This window comes from Meriones unguiculatus, chromosome 18 (genome assembly GCF_030254825.1).
Source record: "Meriones unguiculatus strain TT.TT164.6M chromosome 18, Bangor_MerUng_6.1, whole genome shotgun sequence".
Taxonomy (NCBI): Eukaryota; Metazoa; Chordata; class Mammalia; order Rodentia; family Muridae; genus Meriones; species Meriones unguiculatus.
The window spans coordinates 29,431,091-29,450,969 of record NC_083365.1 but is presented as its reverse complement, the minus strand read 5'-3'; the positions used below and the strand labels follow the sequence as shown (position 1 = coordinate 29,450,969).

General features: G+C 36.8%; 1 protein-coding gene across 1 annotated transcript; it reads right to left on the bottom strand.

Annotated features, from left to right (window-relative positions):
- Positions 1–14,930: 14,930 nt before the first annotated feature.
- LOC110565840 (olfactory receptor 4F15-like) lies at positions 14,931–15,869 on the bottom strand. The gene has a single exon (XM_021663615.1). It carries the CDS (start codon positions 15,867–15,869, stop codon positions 14,931–14,933), a length of 939 nt encoding a protein of 312 aa, XP_021519290.1.
- Positions 15,870–19,879: the final 4,010 nt, after the last annotated feature.

Genomic DNA, 19,879 nt, shown 5'->3' with positions numbered 1-19,879 from the left:
TCCCAGCATCCAAACAGGAATATGGCTATGTGTTTCTCTACACACACTGTTGAGAGAGGTGGAGACAGAAGGATCACTTGAGCTTGTGGGGTTCCAGACTAGTTCAGGGCTCAGAGTGAGACCCTATCTCAAAGGAATAAAGTGGAGAATCAGAGAGCAGGACCCAAGACACACACTCATACACACATATACACATGCATGCATGCCATACATATACACACATCAAGTGTATAAAGACTATACTCATATACTACAATCATATAGACACACAAAAATAATAATAAAATTATTTTTAATTTAAACCTAGAAATACCATGAGATTTAGCAATTCTAATTTGAAGAAGGTATATGCAGAAGAAATAACATTCACGAATACTGACTAAGATCTGTAAGATTTGTCAAATGATAGATGAGTGTATAACACACAGAGAGAGAGAGAGAGAGAGAGAGAGAGACTATTCTTTGCCGCCTTCAAAGAAAAGGAATCCAATTTTTTTCCTAACATGAATGAAGTCATTGTGCTTTCTTAAAGAAACACAGGACAACAAATACTGAAATATACTGCATTCACAGAATCAGAAAGTATGACTGTGGGCCATGAGCAAGATGGAGTAGAAAGTTGAAATTGAAGATATTTGTCAAAAGGAAAAAAATATGCAATTAGACAGTATAGGTAGATTTTGGAGCTTCATAGCATAAGGTAACAATATTAAAAACAAAGTAGTACCTACATAAAAATTAGTATGTGTAGAACTTCAATATTCATATTCCAAATAAGTATGGGTGCCCAATACATTAATTATCTAGGCTTAATCATCTTACAACATTCACGTATATATTTATATGCTTTTAGAGTTTTATATATTCACAAATATAAAACATATCACTGTATGCCATAAATATATACAGCATCTACTTGTTAATTGCACCTTCATAAAACTGGAGGAGGAAAATGTTATGCTCATGTATTATGCTCATGTATTTTGAAATATTATTATCTCTCAGATTATTCTCAGAAGATGCTGCCAATTGCACAGTCATGGTGCAACATTGTTGAATTCAATATTCCTCTATTTTGAAACCAGAGCCAGTTCAGGGATGTTCCTCGTAACATGGAAGATTAGCAAACACTAAAGACAGCAATTCATCCCCAAATTCTTTATTTTCTTATTATAAGATTTTAATAATTTTACTGTCTCTTTTGAAACTTTTTTATTTTTATATTAATTGCAGTTTATTCACTTTGTATCCCAGCTGTAGCCCCCTCCCTCACTACCTCCCAATCCCACCCTCCCTCATCTCCTCCCATGCCCCTCTCCAAGTCCACAAATAGGGGAGGTCCTCCTCTCCTTCCATCTGACCCTAGCCTATCAGGTCTCATCAAGATGGCTGCATTGTCTTCCTCTGTGGCCTGGAAAGGCTGCCCCACCCACCGAATTTTGCTGGCAAATGGTGGAATCAAGAAAAGATCATTCTGAGTGAGGTATCCTAGAAGCAAAAAGACACACACAGTATATACTCACTAATAAGTGGATACTAGACATATAATATAGGATAAACATACTAAGATCTGTACACCTAAAGAAGTTAAACTAGAAGGAGGACCCTGGGTAAGATGATCAATCCTCACTCAGAAAGACAAATGAGATGGATATTGGAGAAAGGAGAAAACAGGAAAAAAGACAGGAGCCTCCCACAAAGGGCCTCTGAAAGACTCTACCCAACAGTGTATCAAAGCAGATGCTGAGACTCATAACCAAACTTTGGGCAGGATGCAGGGAATCTTATCAAAAATAAGGGGAGATCATAAGACCTGGAGGGGACAAGACCTCCACAAGGAGAGCAACAAAACCAAAAAACTGGGCAAAGGGGTCTTTTCTTAGACTGATACTCCAACCAAGGACCATTCATGGAGATAACCTAGAACCCCTGCTCAGATGTAGCCCATGATAGCTCAGGATCCAAGTGGGTACCCTAGTAATAGGAACAGGGACTGTCTCTAACATGAACTCAGTGGCTGGCTCTTTGATCACATCCCCAAATTCTTTACACTTTCATTTGAAGAGTAATACACTTTCATTTGAAGAGTAATATATTATCACTTCAATTACAAAATAAAAAACAATTCACTGTTTTTCAGCTTATAGGCCATGGAGATTACAGACCTTATTCAGAAATGTAATCCCTTACTTTTAACTTCTCATCTCTGGAAAATATTTATCCCAAATATTTTTCAAAGGTTTGTGAAGTGTTTCACCTTACCATGAGGGCATGGAGAGGACATAAAACCCCTGCTCAGATGTAGCCCATAGACTCAGTCTCCAAGTGAGGTCTCTATTAAGGGGTACAGGGGCTATGCCACACATCAACTCAATGGCAGGCTCTCTGATCACCTCCCTCTGGAAGGTGGAGCCTTGTCAGGCCACAGAGAAATACAATGCAGGTAGTCCTGATGAGACCTAATATTCTAGGGTCAGATAGAAAGGGAGGAGAACCTCCTCTATCAGTGAACTAGGGGAGGGACATAGAGGGAAAAGAGGGAGGAAGATTGGGACTGGAAGAAGATGAGGGAAGGGGCTTTAGCAGGGATACAAAGTAAATGAATTGTAATAAATAATAATAATAATAAAATTATCATTAATGTACTATCCTTAATTGAGTTAACTGGACATGAAACTATCTCCCCAAACAGGTAGATTTATATTTACATTCTCTGAAACAGTCCATTGCCAGGTTACATCATGTCAGGTACAAAAATTATATCAAGAAGTTTCTTTCACAACTGACATCATGACAAAATTAACTATCCAAATTTGCATTCTTGAAGAATATCAGTCCTTGAAGTGCTGAGGGTGATATAAATCACTTTCCTAAAGTTATTCCAAATGACCTGAATCTTCTACAATATGACATCATGTAGTACTAACTATATGCTCATATTTCTACAAAATGGTTTATCACATTATATTTTAAGGTTTTGCTTTATTTAAAGAATTAACATAGGACAGTAAACAGGACATAGCTTCTACCCAAAAAAATAAGATTAATATCATCCTTTAGCTACTGACAACTTAATATCAGGCTACATACTACAATATCTGAGATGTGGTATGATTCATTTATTGAATGAACTGAAAGACTGGTTTTATGTTTTTCAGGATAAAACAAGTGTTATAACAATACACTCAATAAGTAAGTATTCCAAATGTGTGTGTCTTCAAAAAATGTTGTTATTTTACTTCCTTTCACTTGACTATAATAATGCCCAACACATGGGATAAATTAGCAGAACGCATCAAAAATACAGATTTGAAATATATTAACTCTTTCTTTTTTCATAATATATTTTAATGTCTATATTTATTATCTGACAAGTAAGTGAAATTTCAGATGTAAACTGGGTGCATTTGCTCTCAAAGAACAGTTGATCCCTGTTTACAACTCATTTATAATGTAATTCATTAAACCCTTCTCAATTAGACACAAATCTATAATGTTTAATCCTTCATCTGTATTTTGTCTACCCATCCAAAACCCTAGAATCAGTAAAGCTTTAAAATATAGATGAATCAATATTTCATAAAAATTCTCTTGATCTATTAAAAAGCATATATGTGACTGGACAGTTCAACAAAATAGTCTGAGCAGAGTTCTGAAACAGCAGAGCAAACTAAAAAAATGTAAGATTATTAAATCTGAAGAATTTATGAAGGATAAATACATGAAAATTTTTGGGTAGCCTGAAATAGACAAAATATTTGAAATACTAGGGTATATTATGATTAATCATATTGGGCTTTCAATTATAAAAGTAAAAATAATAAAAAAAATTATAATGATTAAACCTGTAAAAATAGCTTTGCAATACTTTTGTATTATTGATCCTCTTTCTCACATTCTACTATCCCTACTTACCCTTTCTCCATTATACTTACAGTTTAGAAAAAAACTGATATTAACACTATTTACATAATGTAGAATAAAACAAGAAAAATAAATATAACTCCTGGCTCCTTCAGGTGTTATTGTGTTCTGAAATTGCCCCATCATGATGAAATGACATTACATAGGAAAGTCTGCTTTCAGCACTTTGTACATTCTCCATGTTAAAAATTATTGTCTACTCAAGGTTACATGAGACACTTTAACCTTGCAAATTCAAAATATATCTAATACATTGGCTTTTATTTTACAGAAAATGATAAGTTTATACACATATCTTTTGAAAACTCAATAGAAAACACAAATTTTTTCTTTTCATTTGTACATATTTCAAACTTTTTTATTAGTCATGTAGCAGGAGATAGTATCTTCATTTTGTTATTTCTGAGTATAGAACAATGGATTAATGCATAAGTTTCACATAACATGACAAAGTTGTATGGCCTTTTCTACTTCTATTTACATTCTTCTATGAATAATGTGGTCCTAATTCAAAGACAGTCACTTTCTTTACAATATTTCAATAAACTTTTTTTTATTTTTGAGATTATAATATAATTACATCAATTCTCTCTTCCCTTTCCTCCTTCCCAACTCTTCCCTATACTCTTCCTTGATCTTTTTTCAAATACAATTTATAACCACTTTATACATTGGTTATTGTTATAGTTTTCTCCCTTATTAGTCAATATGTTTCCTGATTGTTCTCTACTTTGGTCTTGATTTCCTCCAGTACTTTAGAATTTAACTCATGTCCACAGCAATACCAATCACAAACTAGTATCTTAGAATAGTCTACTCAAGCATTGTTAAGTTTATTTCCACCCATCTATTTTACCTGAATGAATACAACAACATCTTGTCAGAATCAGGGTTCCCTGTGTCCTCTCTCATAAAGTTCCACATTGAGCCTTCCATTAGGAATATATAAAGCTAATAATATACACCTCAGGAGGCCACTGACCAAGAGACACTAAAAAACACAATAGCTTTGAAGAAGCTCATGGTTACAGGATTTTTCTCTAGAGAAATATTTGTTTTGGTCAGTGTGGACAAAGAACTCTGAAATTCAGATAACACAGAGAAAGAAGGAAATAAAACTCTCATTGATCTCATTAAGCTACTGGGATATAATAATTGATAATTATTCATGGCATATATGCCTTACTAAAAGTAAATATTTCTCAAAATTATCTATAATCGATGAGTTAGAAATATGCTGGTGCATTGAGTTGGCTCAATAGATAAAGGTACTTACAATCAAGCCTGATGACCTGAGTTTGATCACTGGAACCTGTTTGGGGAAGGAAAAATCTGACTCCTGAGAATTGACTACCTCCAAAAACACCCTTCTCTAACAAAGAAAAAAAAACTTATAAAATTTTTAACTTCATAATTTCATCATTTTGAGGGTGAATACATTTGATTGTGTGTATATATACCACATTTTTATTATCTATTCATCAGTTGATCTGCAGCTTATTCCACTTTCTAGCTATTGTGACTAGAACAGCAATAAAAATAAATATACAAATATCTTTGTAGTAGAATACACTCTGTGGTCATTGGGATAATAATATCCCCCATATGCTTAAATATTTGAATATTTGGTCCCTTGCGGGTGGCGCTGTTTTGGTAGGTTCCAGAGGTATGTCTTAGCGGGTAGCAGTATGTGACTGGAGTGGGCTCTGCGGGTTCAAACCCTTGCACCATTCCCAGTGTTCTCTCTGTTTTGTGGTTACAGTAAAGGATGTTAAGTTCTTAGTTCCAGTCACTGCGCCCTCTACTCAGTCATCATGAACATTTACTTCTCTGTAACTGTAATTCCAAATAAAGTCTTTCTTCTAGAAGTTGCTTTGATCGTTTCTTTTAAAGAAAAAAGTATATTATTATTATTATTATTATTATTATTATTATTACAGTTTGTTCACTTTGTATTCCAGCTGTAGTCCCTTCCTCATCTTCTCCCAGTCCCACCATCCCTTTCCTAGTCCACTGATACTCTCTGACCCTAGCCTATCAGGTCTCATCAGAACTGTCTGAGTCTCTTTCTCTGTGGCCTAGTAAGGCCACCTCAACAGGAGGCAGTTGATGAAAGAGTAGGTGAAAATTTTCATGACAGTGAGTGCTCCTGCTCCCCTTACTAGGGAAACCCCATAGAGACTGAGCTGCCCACAGGCTAGAAAAGACTAGATTTATTTTAATTTTTTTAATTTATTCACTTTACATCCTGATGATCACCCCCTCCCTCATCTCCTCCTGGTTCCACTCTCCTTCCATTTCCCTCCCTATGCCCCTCTCCTAGTCCTAAAAAAAAAAGAAGTTTCCTCCCCTACCACCTAGCCACAGACTGTCAAATCTCTTCAAAACTGCCAGCAGCTCTTTCTCTGTGGCTTGATAAGACCACCCTGCCAGGGAGAAGTGATGATCAAGATACATCAGTCAAAGAAAATGTTAAATCTAAAAAGTTCATGACACAAAACATCCAGTAAATCTGGGACAATCTAAGAAGACCAAATCTAAGAATAATAGAAATATACAAAGAAAAAGACTCCAAACTCCAAGGCCCAGGAAAGAAAACTTCCCTAACCTAAAATAAGAAATGCCTATAAATATAAAAGAAGCCTACAGAACACCAAATAGATTGGATCAAAACTAAATGTACAAAATAAAGAAAGTATATTAAAAGCTGCAAGGGAAACGGACCAAGTCAAAAAGCCACTTATCAGTATTGCACCTGACTTCTCAACAGAGACTATGAAACCCAGAAGGGCCTGGTCAAATGTCAAGCAGGCACTATGAGAGCACAGATGTCAACAAAGACTACTATAGCTAGCAAAACTTTCAATAACCATAGATGAAGAAAATAAGATTTTCCATGACAAAACCAACTCTAAAAAGTATGTAAACACAGAAAAAAAAAAAAAAACAGAGCTGCAGAAATTAGGAGAAAGAAAACTCCAAGCTAAGAGGAGGCTCACTACAGCCAGGAAAGCACAGGAAACAAATAACCCCACAGGCGCAAAACCAAAAGAAAGGAAGTACACACACACTCTACCAACAACAACATCAAAATAACAGGAAATAACAACAACTGGTCATTAATATCTCTCAATAGCAATAGTCTCAACTCCCCAATAAAAAGATGCGCACTATCAGAACCTATCATTCTGGTGCATACAAGAAACTTACCTCAACAATAATGATAGCGTTACCTCAGAATAAAGGACTGGAAAAAGTTTTTCCAATGAAACAGACACAAGAAAAAAGCTGGTGTAGCTTTTCTAAGAGCTAAAAAAATAAACTTTCAACCAAATGTTAATGAAAGCCTCCCAACCAAAAAGAGCCATGGTCTAAACAGTTTTAGCACAGACTTTCTACCAGACTTTCCAAAAAGAACTAATACCAATACTCCTCAAACTTTTCCACAAAATAGAAACATAAGGAACGTTGCCAAACTCATTCTATGAGACCACAGTCACCCTGACACCTAATCCATACAAAGACCCAACACAGAAAGAGAATTTCAAGCCAACTTCCCTTATGAACACTGACGTAAAAATACTCAATAAAATACATGCAAACTGAACCCAGGAATGTATCAAAAATATCATCCACCATGATCAAGTAGGTTTCATCCCAGGAATGCAGGGATAGTTCAACATACAAAAATCTATCCACATAATCCACCATATAAACAAACTGAAAGAAAAAAAAAGACAAGATTATCTCTTTAGATTCTGAAAGAGCTTTTAACAAAATCCAGGATCCCTTCATGTTTAAAGTCTTGAAGAGGTCAGGGATTCAAAGCACATATTTAAACACAATAAAGGCAATATACATCAAGCCAATAGCCAATGTCAAGTTAAATGGAAAGTTAAAGTGTTCCCACTAAAATCAAGGACAATACAAATCTACCCACTCTCACTAACTCTCTTCAGTATAATACTTGAAGTTCTAGCCAGAACAATAAGACAAGTAAATGAGATCAAGGGGATTGAAACTGGAAGAAAATAAGTCAAAGTATCACTTTTCACCTCCCTCTGGGGGGGAGCAGCCTTACCAGGCCATAGTAGAGGACAATGCAGCCACTTTTGATGTGAACTGACAGACTAAGATCAGAAAGGAGAGGAGAACCTCCCCTATTAGTGGACTTGGGGAGTGGCATGCAAGCAGAGGGAGGAGGGAGGGTGGAATTGGGAGGGGAGGAGGGAGGGGCTTATGGGGGGATGCAGAATGAATAAAGTGTAATTGATGAAAAATTTAAAAATAAAAGGGGAAAAAAACATAGTGGCTTTATACTTAATAGGCAGAAACTGGAAACAACCTAGATGTCCCTCATCCAAAGAATGGATAAAGGAATTGTAGTACATTTATTTATACAATGGAATACTACTCAGCTTTGAAAAACAAAAAGGAATTCATGAAATTTGCTAGCAAATGGATGGAACTAGAACAGATCATCTGAAGTGAGTAACTCAGACCCAGAAAGACACACATAGTATATACTCACTTATAAGCAGATATTAGACCTATAATACAGTATAACCATAGTACAAATCATAAACCCAAAGAAGCTGAGTAACAAGGAGAGCCTGCAGAGTCAAACAGTTCATGAGTGGGGAGTAAGGATTGAATAAAATAACACACTATACACAAGAACAAGAGGACCGCCAGTAGAAACTGTCACACCTGGTTTATTCCACAACTCCTTTTTATAGTCAGAGCAAAGCATCTTGATACAAGGAAGGGGTTCATTAAGAAGTCAAACTAGTTTACCTCAACCACAGAAGGAAGTGGACTTGGCAAAACATCCTGCCTATCCTTGCCACCAAGGATAAGAGAAGGCCAGGGTGAAAACATGTTTTTCACTGAGAACTCAATAACAAAGCAGCCTGACCAACAAGCAGTTCTCCAAAAGAGCCTAAGGCAGGTGGCCAGTATGTTATTCAGAAGAGGAAGAAAAATAGACAGCAGAAGTGGATGAAGAGAGGAAACTGGACAGGAGATGGAATGGGGAAGGAAACAAGACTGGGGATCAAATGTGGAGAGAATAGGTTTGGGGACATGAGAGGGCTAGGAACAAGAAGGGAAACTGAGGGTGAGCATCTCTTTGTCAAGCTGGAGGCTTGGGACAGGGTAGGCTCCTGGGAGGACTCTAGCTGAGACTTCTAATAGGGGGGTGGGAGGCATGAAGACTGAGGTGACCAACTCCTAGCCAGGCAGAACTAGTGGAAAGAGGGGAACAACATCCAACCAACAACACCTGTGATCCAAAAATTACCCCACTTACAAGAAGTGCAGGGATAAGGAGGGAACAAACACTGAGGGAAAATACAACCAATAATTGGCCCAACCTGAGACCTGTCTCAAGTTATACTTGCAGACAGGAGCCTAACTTGATGTAGTCTGGGAGACTCCAGCCAGCAATGGATTAGGACAGATGCTGGGAATTGCAGCCAAGCATGAGGCAGGGCTCCAGGGGTCCTGTGGATGTGTTGGGGGAAAGATGGAAGAATCCAGAGGAGACAGGAACCTCATAAGACCAACAGCATCAACTAACCCAATTCCTTGTGGGTTTTCAGAGACTGAGATATCAACTAAAGAGCATGCATGATCTGGAGCTAGATCCCCTGCACACATTTAGCCAATGGGCTGCTTAGTCTTCATAAAGGTTGCCTATTGAGTGGAGGGGGTGGTTGTTTCTAACATGGACTCTCTTGCCTGAATTTCCCCCTAGCACCACTTCCTTTCCTGGCCTGAGAGGATAAAGATAGGCTCAGTCTGATGTGACTTGATGTGCTGGGAAAAGTTGATATGCAGGAGGGGCTTTCCTTTTCTGATAAGGTAATATATTGTGTCTTGTGTATTATTCAAATGCGGATTTCTGTACTGCCTGAAATCTGATTATAAGCCAGACTTTGGTATTGTTATTCTTAAGGCTGCATCATGTTGTATAAACATCTTCTCCAGCACCTTCTGATTGGTTTAATAAAGATCTGATGGCCAATATCTGGGCAGGGAAGGAAAGGTGGGACTTCTGGGCAGAGATAGATACTCTGGGAAAGAATGACATATGAGAGGGATTTGCCATCCAGAAGCAGAGGAAGGGACAGGGTGCCAGGATTGAGCAGAGGTAATAAGCCACATGATAAAATGTACATTAATATAAATGGGTTAATTTAAGTTATATAAGCTAGTTGAGAACAAGCCAAAGCTAAGGCCAAGTTCATATATTAATAGTCTCTGTGTCATTATTGGGAACTGGTGGTCCAAACAAATCCTACAGCATCACACATGAGAAGCATCCCTTCAAGTTGCTGTCAACTCTGGAAGAAATATAAGCTATTTTGGTGTCTCTGGTTGCATCCCAGAAGTTGAATAAAAATTCTTGTGCAAGGAAGAGGTCAAAGTTCCACTATTCACAGATGATATGATAGTATACCTGAGCAACCCAAAAAAATCAACCAGAGAACTCCTTCAGCTGATAAACACCTTCAACAAAGTACCTGGATACAAAATCAACTCAAAAAATCAGAAGCCCTCCTGTATACCAAAGACAATAGAGCCAAGAAAGAAATTAGGGAAACAACACCATTCACAATAGCCACTAATAACATAAAGTACCTTGGGGTGACTCTAACCAAGCAAGTGAAAGACCTGTTTGAAAAAAACCTTTAAGTCTCTGGAGAAAGAAATTGAAGAAGATATCAGATGGAAAGATCTCCCGTGATCATTGATTGGTAGGATTAATATAGTAAAAATGGCCATCCTGCCAAAAGCAGTCTACAGAATCAACGCAATTCCAATCAAAATACCAACACAGTTCTTTACAGACCTTGAAAGAGATTCTCAGCTTCATATGGAGAAACAAAAAACCCAGAATCTCAGAAACAATCCTGTACAACTACAGATCATCTGGAGGTATTTCCATCTCTGATCTCAAGCTGTACTACAGAGCAATAGTAATAAAAATTGCATGGTATTGGCATAGAAACAGAAAGGATTAATGGAACCAAATAGAAGACCCAGAAATGAACCCACACACCCATGAATAGTTGTCAATGATTTTTGACAAAGAAACCAAAACCATTCAATGGAAAAAAGACAGCATCTTCAACAAATGGTGCTGGTTCAACTGGATGTCTACATGCAGAAAAAATGAAAATAGATCCATACTTATCACCCTGCACAAAACTAAAGTCCAAGTGGATCAAAGACCTCCACATAAAACCAGATACTCTAAATCGGTTAGAAGAAAAAGTGGGGAAGAGCCTGGAACTCATTGGCACAGGAGACAACTTCCTAAACAGGAACTTCAGGGCTGACTGTGAAGTCCTCCTCTGTGGCCTAACAGAACTGCTCCTCCCTTGGGGAGTGGGGAGTCAAAGAGCCTGCCATTGAGTTCCTGTCAGAGATAGTCCCTGTTCTCCTTACTATGGAAAACCAATTGGTTATTGAGCTACCACAAGCTTCGTCCAAGTAAAGGTTCTAGGTTATATCCATACATGGTCCTTGGTTGGAGAAACAGTTTCAGAAAAAAAACCCTGTACCCAGATATATTTGGTCCTTGTGAGACTCCTATCCTTTCCCTGTCAAACTAACTCCCCTTCTGCCAAAGGTTTGCTTATGAGTCTTAGTATCTGTTTTGAAACGCTACTTGGTAAGGTCTTTCAGATGCTTTCTGTGGTAGACTCCTGTCTATTCCTAATTGTCTGAGAAAGCCAGATTGATTTCCAATTTACATTCCCACCAGCAAGGGAGGAGGGTTCCCCTTTCTCCACAATCTCTCCAGCATGTGTTGTCATTTGAGTTTTTGATTTTAGCCATTTTGATGGGTGTAAGTGAAATCTCAGGGTCATTTTGATTTGCATCTCTCTGAAGGCTAAGGATGTTGAACAACTCTTTAAGGGTTTCTCTGAAGATACCTGATAAAACAGGGCCAGAAGAAAGGGGAGGAGGTCCTCCCCAATCCGTGGACTTGGAAAGGGGCAGGGAGAAGCTGAGGGAGGGAGGGTGGGATTGGGAGAGAATAAGGGAGCGGGATACAGCTGGGATACAGAGTTAATAAAATGTAACTAATAATAACAAACAATAAAAAAAAGAAAAAAAGGAATAGGGCTTCCTCAAGACCCAGCTATACCACTCCTAGGCATATATCCAAAAGTTACTCAAGTACACAACAAGGACATTTGCTCAACCATGTTTGTAGCAGCTTTATTTGTAATAGCCTTCTATTGTAAACCTAGCCAAATACCTGTGGCTAATTAGAACATGTGCCCTAAAGGAGAACTTACTCTTTCCCCTTTCCCAAACCAGAATAATCTCTAACTTCATTCTTAACATGTATCCTTACACCTGCAGGTAGGTGTAACTCTCACGCCTCATCAAAAACCTCCTTTTAGCAGATGTAATGCATTATAGACAGTCATAACTGGCCAAAATGAGAACAAATAATGCAGTGCCCATTCATGGCTGAGATATCTACAACACAACAACTACACCTAAGGAGCATCAATAAAGTTGGATTAGAATTATTTTTTTTTGTTTCTAATGTTTATTATTATCATACCACTTGTTTAAAAAAGCAATTTTTATTAGCTTCTGAAATGCTTTTATCTAAAACCATAGGTACTGCTACCTTTGACAATATACAACCTTAGATTTTGTAAAACTAAAACTTTAAATTCAGTCATATATTTTTACTATGTACTTTGCATATTCTTAAAATCTTTAAATTTAAAATGTTTTATTTTATACAAAATAAAACTAATCAAATTTTAAACAATGAATAACTAATTTTAAGACCTAATAATTTCATGTCTATGCCAGTACATTCTGTATTTCCATTGCTAACACAACTTTATAAAATGAGAGAATATTTACAATACTTGCTACATTTTCCAAAATCCACAAAAGAAGTCATAGTAAGCCCTGCAACGATGCTTTTAAAGTTGTTTGTTCTAAATATCAATTGAGAATAAGTATTGGTTATTTTGGTTACTTAACCACCTCTGCATTCTATATGAATTTTAAGATTATTTTTCTTGTTTTATGAATCATGTGTGTGTGTGTGTGCATGTGCTTCTGTGTGTGTGTGTGTTGTGTTGTGTTTATATGTTTTCAAGAAGGCCAGAAGGCATATTTAAGAGATTGTTTGAATCTCAGAAGATATTTTGGATTTTGAACTCTTATAGACTATGGGACTTTAGAAGTTGGACTAAATGCATTTTGCATTATGATGTAGGTAAAAGCGTAAGGGGTCCAAGGAGTGGAATGTGGTAGATTGAATGTAATTTGCCCTCATAGGCTCATAGGTAGTGAGACTATAGGAGGTGAGTCGTTGTTAGGGGAAGTGTGGCATTACCAAAAGAAGTATCTCTCAGTTCACTCCCTGCTGCCTGTAGATCATGATGTAGAACTCCTAGCTCCTTCTCCAGCACCATGTCTGCCTGCATACCACCATGTTTTCCATAATGCCAATAATAGACTACATCTTTGAAACCATAATCCAGCCCCAATTAAATGTTTTCCCTTATAAGAGTTGACAAGGTCATGTGTCTCTTCACAGAAACAAAACTCTAACTAAGACAAAGCATACATTCAGTATTCCCAGCAGTGTATGCCGAAGAAACTGTCATTTCTGAAATAACTTTTAAAAATTATTGAAATGCTCAGCACTTGTTGCTGAAGATGAGGCAAATGAACATTATTAAAATGGCTCTTCTTTAAAAAGAAATCAATGAAATTATCATGAAAATACCAATATCAGCGGTGGAGAGATGTCTCAAAAGTTAAAAGCATGTATCACTTTCCCAAAGGACGAGAGTTCAGATACTAGCACCCACAAAAGATGAGTCATAAATGTTTGTAATTTCAGGAATGATTTTAAGAGTCAGAGGACCAGAGAATCGGCTGCTGTATGTTTCTTATATTTGGCAGAGAAACTGCATCCATGAATCAATAATATGATTGCATAAGGAAGACCTAAACAATAACAACACTAGTTGATGTGCCAGCATAGATGGGGGAAATCTCACAAGACCTCATCCCTAAATAAATAAAGAGGTATAGGCAATTACTGACTGCTGAGGAAAGATCGGTCTTCCATAGGAATGAGGACCCTAATTGTTTCTCCAATACCAAGTGGTCACCCTAAAATCACAAAAATAAGCAATATAACATAGACTCAGTAGGTTATACATACATATTTATTCATGTATACATGTGTAACAATAATGTGAAAAAAAGACCATGAATTTGAAAAAGAGGAGGGATATGTGATGCATTGGATGGAATATAGAGTCGTAGGGAAATGGCTTAAATACAATGTACATACTTAAAATTTTAAAATAAAATATTAAAAGGAATAAACAATTAAAACATGAATAGTTTTAAATTTTTCAGCAGTTTATTTTTAATAGCCAAGTTGTCTACCTGTCCAATTTTTCCTCTTTTGGTTTTTTTAAAGACAGGGTTGCTCTGTGTAGCCCTGGCTGTCCTGGACATGCCTTGTAGACCAAGCTGGCCTTCAACTCACAGTGATCCACCTTCCTCTGCCTCCGTGACTGCTAGGATTTCAGGCATGAGCCACCATGTCTGGCTTACCATTGTAAACTTAGTAAATATTTTTGAAATTAAAAAAAAAAAAGAAACAGTAATGGCAGAACAGCTTGAAATTCGTACTGTTATGGTTAGAACCAAAACTACCTTTGTCATAAGCACATATGAAAGTAATTATTGGCACAGTTGTTTGAGAATTAAAAAGTTAATAAAATATTTGATTTCTGTATATTATATAGAAATACCTTCTTTCTCTTCAGTAAATATTCATCACTCATTATTCAGTAGAAATGAAATAAACTCATCTGACTAGTGGTAATTGTCTGAATGTGCTCAAAGAATTTCTAACACTAAACCTTTTAAGGGGACTGGATGTTTTGGACTTCCAGTAATCACTTTGGAATTTTATATCTCATCCTAGCCATCTACATTGATTTTCTAAAAGCCAGGCACTGAGAAAACACTTTCCTGATGGCTATCTTCATCTCTCTGTTTCTCAACGTATAGATAACTGGATTTAGAAAGGGAGTCAAAACTGCATCAAATATAGCTAGAAATTTATCTATGTGTGTGGAAGGAGCAGGCCACATATAGAAAAAAATCAATGGTCCAAAAAACAAAACTACAACAGTAATATGAGCCAACAGAGTAGAAAGTGCCTTGGAGGATCGTCCTGAGGAGTGCTTGTGGACAGTGGTGAGCAGGAAGACATAGGAGATGATGAGTAAAAAGAACGCAACCAAGGAAATAAACCCACTGTTGGCAGTGATCATGAACTCCAGTTTATAAGTATCTGTGCATGCGAGCTTGATGAGTTGTGGTATATCACAGTAAAAACTGTCTAATATGTTAGGGCCACAGAAGGGCAAGTTTATAACAAAAGCCAACTGAGCTGATGAATGAATGAGGCCAATGATCCAAGCAGCCACCAATATTAACAGACATATCCGTGGGCTCATGATGGTCAAATAATGGAGAGGTTTACATATGGCCACATACCTGTCAAAGGCCATGGCTATGAGCAGCACCATCTCAGTGCCCCCAACAGCATGACTGAAAAAGATCTGACTGATACACCCTCCAAAAGAGATGACTTTCTTCTTTCTGAAAAGATCACAAATCATTTTGGGCGCTGCAATAGAACAAAATAAAAGATCAATAACAGAGAGATTGGCCAGTAGAAAATACATAGGGGAGTGCAAGTAAGGATCAGAAGTGACTGTGACAACTATGATGAAGTTTCCTGTCAAACTGGACACATAGAACAGACAAGAAAAGAAAAAAAGAAAAATCTGAATCTCCCAGGAATTTGAGAGCCCCAGCAGCACAAATTCAGACACTGCAGAATGGTTCGCTCTAATCATTGGCCCAATTCAGAGGTTCACTTTCATGTTACCTATGGGAGAAAATGAGAATATTCACATTAATAGTATATTCATACTCCCTATAAAAAAGATGTGTTAACTGTGGAAGGTCAATATTACCTGAGCATTTCACAAGAATTGAATGGTATTCTGTTGGCCGCTACTGCTCTTGTTACAAATGGGAATCAAAGCATTTCTGGAAAGAAGAGTTGCTACAGAGATCTCTAACACAAGCAATTGTGAGAAACCCAGTTGACTGGCATATGTGCCACACCTGATCAAACACAAAAGCAAAAGCTGCTTATGGTGATGTGCTGAGTTAGCGAATGTGGTTGTTAACCACACTCTCACTGAAATCAGAACAATAGATCTCACTTGACACAAATGCAGTAGACAACAGCTATTGCACACAAAACTCTGATATCTCACCTACTACGAATTCAATAGACAATGGCTGTTGCACAGAAGAGACTGTGATTTTGTTGCTCAATCCAGAAATCAACTTTCTCTACTTGTAATTGCAAAGATATCATTCCTTCTTTCACATTCGAATCAAATAACACCTCTTCTGTCACATCTTCTTCATGACCATCCATACATCCACCCATTTTATATCTGATACTCTGTTTTAATCACACTAGTTGATTTAAAAAGAAAGATTTTTGAGTGAATTAGTGACTTGGTTGAAAGAGTTTCTATCTACAAATTCATTCCATTCATTTGCATACCAAGAAATATGCTATACACTAGTAAGTAGAGACAAAAGCAAAATCTATTTTTAAAGTGTTTAATCTCCTAGATTTATACTTTCACAGATATAAATGTACAATGTATATACATAATATATACAATGTGGATATTTAAATTAAGATATCAGATCTCAAATGATGGCTTTATTCTGTAGAAAATTTAAGGAGCAATTTGGGAATGCGATTCCAAAAGAAAGGATTTATGAGACAGTCCTTACTAATCATTCAAATAAAAAGAAACATGAGAAAGTAAATTAACAGAAAACAAATAATTAAGTTACTTGGGGACATATTTTATGGTAGACACAGCAGACATAACAGCAAGAGCAAGAACCCTAAAGTGTGGACTTATTTGCAAAGAAACACCTGGAGGTAAAAAAGCTCAATGTGCAGGAAATGGGGGTGGTGCAGATGAGGTCTACAAGGCAACAGGAACGAAGGTCCTTTAAGCCCTGCTGAGCTATTTCATAAAGGCACACTATCAGATACTTCAAAATCCTTTGGCTAAATGGGATCATGCAGGCTTGTTTATAATAAAGGGCAAAATTAGCAACTAAAAAGGTCAAAACTGTAAAACAATAGCAAAACAAAACTAAGGTTGTCTTTTTATGCATAAAAATTCTCATGTTAGAACAACTTTTCTATACATCCAAAGTAATCTAGTAATGTCCCAAGATTTCATATAGCAAAATCTAAAGTGTCTTTTGTGTAAATTTTCTTTTCTGGTTACTTCCTGGAAAGAGCAGCAAGCCAGGCTTTGGGGCAATTGGAATTTTCATGTTAGGAAACAATATGAAGCCTAAGATTGCCTAACAATTATGAAGACAGAACAAAACTAAAATAAGAATTAAACAATAAAATGGTGTTTACATTTGAAACAACTGACATAAAAATGAAGGAAGTGCTGCAAAAAAAAAATTAAGTAACAGTAGAGGGCAAAAGGCACATGACTTGTGTCTTCTGAGTCTCAAAGACAAGAGTTGCACCCTGACATTTCAGCTTCTGTAAGTTATGAACCTACTTTGATTCTCAGTGTAGTTAATGACAAAATCCTTTACTAGATTATATGTAAGTTTCAAAAATCCTCATCTAAGCTGAAGACTTCAGATTGTCCCTAAAGCAAAGGTATATATATATATATATTACTACAAGGTAAAAGTCAATGCCTGCTATCACCTGCCTTTCTCCACAGTTTACAGTGTGTTACTTACTTCCAAAGATGATCTGTTCCATCTTCTCTACATTATAATATAACTTATCATTTTTTAAAAAAACTTAGATTCTGCCCTTAAGCTGCTTTCCTGAAATTCAGTTGTGAGAGTTTGTCCACTTGTTTTTTCCATTGCCACATTACTTACCATTTTCACCTACCTGTTTACAAACGGCAGCATGTTCCAGCCCATGAATTCCCTAATATCTGAGTTTTGGCATTCACAATTGCTATTATAGAACAGAGCTGAACAAATAAAAGGGGGCATTAATTAAGAATGTGGAGATTAATGACCAGGTACTGCTGGAAAGCCTAGATTTGCCAACTTTGCTCATTTGTCAACTTTGCCTGGGGAATTGGCGCTAGAATCCAATTGGTTTGATGAAAGTAACCAATGAAAATCTCCTAATGAGTCACTGGGGAGAAAATAAAACTGAAACAGTGAGTTCTTATACATTACCATTGGTGAATTTTATCTGTCAATTTGATCTTGATCACTGGTGACTTAAAATGAAGCAGAGTATTTAAGGAAGGTAAAAAATTCAAAATCATTATATAGTTCAATGAGCACGTATAATCCAGAATAGTCCAAAAAATTAATTTCTTTCACATTACAAACTGGTCTGCCATGCTATACTCTCCAAAATTACACCAGAAGTTCTTTTCTTAAATAGCTTGTTAATTTATTTGTTAAATAAATAGACTAGATTGTAAGTTCTTTGAAAGTAAATACCAATACATGGAGTTTATTGACTCTACTTGTAGTCCCAAGTCCAAAGACCTTCAAGCCTCACAAAGAGACATGTCTATGCAAGCACCATTTTTAATCTGTTCTGCATAACAGTGTTTCTAAAGGCATGAGGAGCGTAGAGGAGAGTAACTAAGAAGAAATAGCATGTAAGTCTACTACTCATGAGGACAGAGGCAGATTCCCCATTGGAACCAGCACTTTAATAAAGACTTGAAACTACAAGTCAGGATGAGGGAAGTGGGGATTAATTCTAAGAACTAACAGCACACTGAGTGAAAACACTACAATATGTTCTGCCTTGTGTGTGTGTTGCTGTGTTTTTCATTTTTATTATTGTATTTTTAAGGTTCGCACACAAGTATATAATATATGTCAAGCATATGCACCTCTATACTCCCTCCCTCTCCCTTTTCCTCACTGATCCCTCTCCAATTATCCCTTTTATTACTCCTAGACAGTCTCGTATCATACCCATTCATGATTTTTAAGGATCCATATAAAATATAAGAACCATAACTGTTGGAAAATGTCTTAATGGCTTAATTCATTTAATATAATTATCCATCTAGGCTCATTTTCCTGCCAGTGATATAAATTTGTACTTTTTTTATAGCTGAAAAAAAATTTCATTTTGTGGGTATCCACATTTTTCTTATTCATTCCTTTATTGTGGGTTTGTTCTATCACCTAGCTATCATGAATGGTGATGCAATAAACACTGATGTGGAAGTATCTCTGTGATGTATTACCTCAAAGTGTTTCAGGTGAATTCACAAGAGTGATCGATCTGGTAAATTTGTTTTTAGGGTTTTGTTGGTGGTGTTGTTTTGTTTGTTTCAAAAAATCTTCCATAGGTTCTGGGGTAGTTTATGCCTTTCATCAGGAGTGCCTAAGTAAGTGTCGCTGATCAACATTTGGCATTTATTTTCTTTGTTCTAATTTTTATTTGTTTTTTTCAGGATTCTGTACAATGTGTTTGAGCATATTCATCCCCTTTCCAGTTTCTCCCATGTCTACATCCAATTTCCTACCTACCCAACTTTGCGTGTTCCTGTTCCTTTGTACCTTATCATGTACAATTTTTCTGCTCATGCAGCGCTGCGTGTACAGCCTTCCACTGCAGTGTAGTTGAGCCACAAGGGCCACACACCATTTCACCTTGAGTTTAGTTAGTTATTTATTTATTATAATTTATTTACTTTGTTTTCGGGCTGTAGCCCCCTCCCTCATCTCCTCCCAGTCCCACCCACGCTCCCTCTTCTAGTGCCTTAATAGATAAGAGCCTCCTCCCCTTTTGTCT